At 42.4% G+C, this 4861-nt stretch overlaps 1 protein-coding gene across 1 annotated transcript in view; it reads left to right on the forward strand.

Annotated features, from left to right (window-relative positions):
- The first annotated feature begins 2794 nt into the window (after positions 1–2794).
- LOC143024972 (glycosyl hydrolase family 19 domain-containing protein HI_1415-like) overlaps positions 2795–4861 on the forward strand; it is a 2127-nt gene continuing 60 nt past the window's right edge. Inside the window, exons 1-2 of the mRNA XM_076184507.1 lie at positions 2795–2932; positions 3929–4861. The exon at positions 3929–4861 is cut by the window's right edge and continues 60 nt beyond it. Coding sequence (XP_076040622.1) covers positions 3990–4634 — 645 coding nt within the window. The 5' untranslated portion in view covers positions 2795–2932; positions 3929–3989 and the 3' untranslated portion in view covers positions 4635–4861. The remainder of the gene's footprint in view (positions 2933–3928) is intronic.

Genomic DNA, 4861 nt, shown 5'->3' on the forward strand with positions numbered 1-4861 from the left:
TATGTTCGTTTTATTATTCAACATTTAGTTTTACTCAAACATCAATTTCGTTTTCTTTGATAACAAATCTTACATTCTCTATGAGCACCAAGCAGTGACTATAAACTTTGGCCAATCAACTCGACAATGGTTAAGCGATGGCCATTTTTTTTTTTCTTTCTGACTGTTGCCAGAATCAAGGACGGGTACCTATTCGCGGCGACCCTACGAGAGGGACGTCAAAGAGAATCATCTCCCTACCACCCATCTTCACAACCCCTCAATCCCACCACTTCCGACTCCGTCGACCAATGAGTCCATAAAAACTGTCTCACAAAAAAATAAATGAATAAATAAATAAAATAATATAAAATAAAATAAAGATTAAATGAATAAAATAAATAAATAAATAAATAAAGACAAGAATCCAAATTTCCTTCCCGTCGGGATCTTTGGGAGAGGCACACGATCCCCTGCCTACTAACTACTGCGGGGCTGCGCGCTTCCCCCGAGCGAAATTCAAGGTAACAGTTATCATTATATCAACAAACCACTAAATTGAAGGTTGTTAGAGATACGAGTTGAAGAATCTGGATAAAAACCGTCTGTGATAAGGATTGGGTTCAACATCGTGAACACTCCCTCCCCCCCATCTTTTATGAGTCTAGAACAAATGAGGCTCATTCTCCCTGAGGATTGTGACCTGAGCAAGGTCATACCATTGTTGTTGTTACGAACTAAACAACCGGTTCCCCACATTTAACAACTGTTGTGGTTTCATTTGCCGTGGACTAAAAGTACAACACAACGTGTACACGCCAAATGTGTGTGTGTGTGTGTGTGTGTGTGTGTGTGTGTGTGTGTGTGTGTGTGTGTGTGTGTGTGTGTGTGTGTGTGTGTGTGTGTGTGTGTGTGTGTGTGTGCTTGTGTAGTGCATTTCTTTTGTATTATATCTTTTTCCTCTTCTTCTTCTCCTCATCCCTTTCTTCTTCTTCTTCTTCTCCTCATCCCTTTCTTCTTCTTCTTCTTCTTCTTCTTCTTCTTCTTCTTCTTCTTCTTCTTCTTCTTCTTCTTCTTCTTCTTCTTCTTCTTCTTCTCCTCCTCATCCCTTTCTTCTTCTTCTTCTTCTTCTCCTCATCCCTTTCTTCTTCTTCTTCTTCTTCTTCTTCTTCTTCTTCTTCTTTTTCTTCTTCTTCTTCTTCTCCTCCTCATCCCTTTCTTCTTCTTCTTCTTCTCCTCATCCCTTTCTTCTTCTTCTTCTTCTTCTTCTTCTTCTTCTTCTTCTTCTTCTTCTTCTTCTTCTTCTTCTTCTTCTTCTTCTCCTCATCCCTTTCTTCTTCTTCTTCTTCTTCTTCTTCTTCTTCTTCTTCTTCTTCTTCTTCTCCTCATCCCTTTCTTCTTCTTCTTCTTCTTCTCCTCATCCCTTTCTTCTTCTTCTTCTTCTTCTTCTTCTCCTCATCCCTTTCTTCTTCTTCTTCTTCTTCTTTTTCTTCTTCTTCTTCTCATCCCCTTCTTCTTCTTCTTCTTCTTCTTCTTCTTCTTCTTCTTCTTCTTCTTCTTCTTCTTCTTCTTCTTCTTCTTCTCTTTTTCTTTTTCTTTCTTTTCTTCTTTGTTTCATCTTCTCTTTCTTTTCCTATTTCTTCATCTTTTCCCTCATGAAATTCTTTTACTCCTTCTTCTTCTTCTTGTTTCTTTATTTCCATTTCTGCTTCTCCTTATTCTTCTTCCCTTTCTTTTTCTTTTTTCTTCTTCTTTTTCTTTTTTCTTCTTCTTCTTCTTCTTCTTCTTCTTCTTCTTCTTCACGCTCCGTTTTCTTTTCCCACTGGTGGCGCAACCGGAAGCGAGCTGGTCTCGCATTCACTTAGTTGTGGGTTCGAATCCCGCACTCCTCTCCAGTTACAAACACTGACTGTCATTACCTGCACCAACAGTCCAAGCCCCAAAAAGGGCAAAGATGATGGCTCCGGCAACAGCTACTCAGCGTCTCCTGGCGTGCACACCTCACCACCACCATCAACTTCTTTTTGACTACACCTTCTTATTGTTTCTATCACCATCGCAACTATTACTACTCCTACTACTACTACCACTACCGCTACTACCACTGCTACTAGTGCTACTACTACTACTACCAGCATCACAATTACAACTAATATCACTACTACTGATACTATTACTACTGCAACTACTACTACTTTTACTTCTACTACGACTACTTCTACCAAAAATACTATTATTACTATATCTACAACTAGTACTGTTGCTGTTACTACGTCGATGACTATCCCTACTACTACCAATATCAACACTACTTTTAACACTACCATTAGTGCTACTACTATTGTGACTATCAATATCACCAGTTTTGCAAACAATTGTGACTTTTTCACCATCCATTTTACGGGCAAATTAATGAAATAATTGTCCCCGTAGTTGAGACATAATATGCTTTTACAAATCTTAAGCACTCTGACAAATGATTTCTGGACTGCCATTGTTTAGTGTCGTGAGAAAAATGTCATCAAAACAAGCGTGATATGACGTCATCAGTAGGAAAGCCCTCGTCATACGAAAGGAATACGTGCCAACACGTTCGTAGGCTGATCTTTGTATATTGAACCGAGACTGGCGCTGCGGTTGCTCGAAGCGATAAACTTAGCTCAGTGCAGCATTTTCATCATTTGCTCATACTTCTTTTCGTACCATCAGAGCATATCGCTTTCGTACAGAGAAAACTGTCCTCACCATGAGTCACTCTTGTCTGCGTGACTTCCGAGTACGCAGCGTCAAAGAACGTCACTGAGGTCGGGAAGCCCGTCCCAGGCCGTATCATAACGTACATAAAACGTACACGAAAGACCGATAAGGAAGCGTACTTAAGCAGGGTGCAGGCCTTCAGGCACCACAGAGCATCGAACTCATCCATCAGTGTCAGGCACAGCTTCGAGCAGAGGTAAGACGACCCTTCCCTACCGGGTGGCACATTTTATTTCCTTTATTCCAGTTGGCACCAGACTATTCTTGCTGGCACCAGACTATTCGTTCTGGCGCCAGACTATTTCATTCACCTCTGTGGAACCCCCACGCTAGGGGCAGGGCGCCACAGTGTGGGCATTATGGCGCTCTGCTAATTTTGTTCTGGTTGGCAACATGCGATTTTGATCGGCGCAACAGGTGCCCCCGGAGGAAAGCTCTTTAGGAAGTTGTAGTTATAATTGTAGTGTATCACATGCCCCATAATAACAATAGTTGCAGACGAAGACGGTTAACACTGGTGATACTACAGTATCAACACAAGGTTTATATAATTTATATTTGATACATATATATATATATTTTTTTTCCTTAATGTGTGTCTACGGGAGTAAAACGTACCAGTAGATTAGACAGCGTCCACAGAAAGGGTGCCGCGCGGTAGCCTAGTGGATACCGTGTCGAGCTCATGAGCAGGTGGGAATATCGCTTCCGACTTCATGGATTATATATATTTTTTTTTTTTTTTTTTTTTTTTTTTTTTTTTTTTTTTTTAAGAATGGGAAACGGGACAAATATGAATTTAGTATTTTTAGAGGGATCAGTCTCTGAAGTGGAGTAGGTACGGTGCATAAGAGTGAGTTATCCCAGAGAATTAGATTATAAAGGATTACAAAGAAGGAGAATGCCGACAGGAGACCTTTTGGAGAGAGAAACTGCAGAAGAGCCAAGTGGGTATTTAAGAGTGGAAATATGTGCACTGATCAAGTATCAGTAGTAAGAGTTTTTGACACAGGGTGAGGATGTCGTTTGGGCTTTCACGGCTTTCTGCAACGTATATGGCATGGTTGAGAGAAAGGCGCCATGCAGTGGTGCGGATGTGGAGTATAAAGGAGTAGCCTGTTGAGGGCGGCCAAAGGTTTTACCGTGAGTAATAGGTCATGTGTCAGCTGACTCCTTTTGTCTCTGGTTTCAGACTCCGAGGAACCACCTTGAAATTAACTCGACTGTGAACTTTAGGAAGAACCACAAAAACCATGAGTCGGCAATGCAACAACCTTACTTCTCAACAGCTCGGCGCCATCATGAAGGGGACCAAAGCGGACGTCATTGAGAAGAACCTCCCCCACATCAACAGAGCCATGTGTGACTATGACATCAAGTCTCCGCTGGAGCAAGCCCATTTCCTGGCGCATATGGGGCATGAGAGCCAAGGACTGATGCGCCCCAGGGAAAACCTGAACTACAGTGGTGACAGACTCAAACAGGTGTTTCCCCGTCACTTCAAGGATGGAGTCAAGGTCGAGGACTACCACAGGAAACCGGAAAAAATTGGTAACCGTGTCTACGCCAACCGAATGGGCAACGGCGACGAGGCTTCTGGAGACGGGTCCAAGTACCGGGGTCGAGGTTTGATCCAACTTACCGGGAAGAACAACTACAGTGCCTTTGCCAAGGAGGCCGGGCCAGAGGTCCTTGCTACACCTGACAAGGTCGCCACTGACCCGGCGCTCAGCACAAAGGCGGCCGCGTGGTTCTGGAATGAGAACAACCTCAACAATTTCGCCAGAAAGGATGACATCGTCGGAGCGACAAAGGTCATTAACGGAGGAACAAATGGTCTTCAAGATAGAAAGAATCGTCTCGAGACCGCCAAGTCTGTTCTAGGTGTTCGGGAGTAACAACCACATAATCTATGTAAGTGCATGTAACGGTACTCGTAATAGTAAATGAAAAGTGTGGGTGTGCACGTCCAAAGGCACCTGGAATAAGAATAGTGGAGGAAGTCATAAAAGTCCATTTTTTTGTGAAAAACGGGCTTGTAAGTTTGCTACCTTTATATAAAAGAAATCAGCACACAAAATAGAATATATGGTTAATCAAACCACGCTATATTAATCTTAGCATT

The sequence above is a fragment of the Oratosquilla oratoria genome, chromosome 4 (genome assembly GCF_046742065.1).
Source record: "Oratosquilla oratoria isolate Oo_2021 chromosome 4, ASM4674206v1, whole genome shotgun sequence".
Classification (NCBI taxonomy): Eukaryota; Metazoa; Arthropoda; class Malacostraca; order Stomatopoda; family Squillidae; genus Oratosquilla; species Oratosquilla oratoria.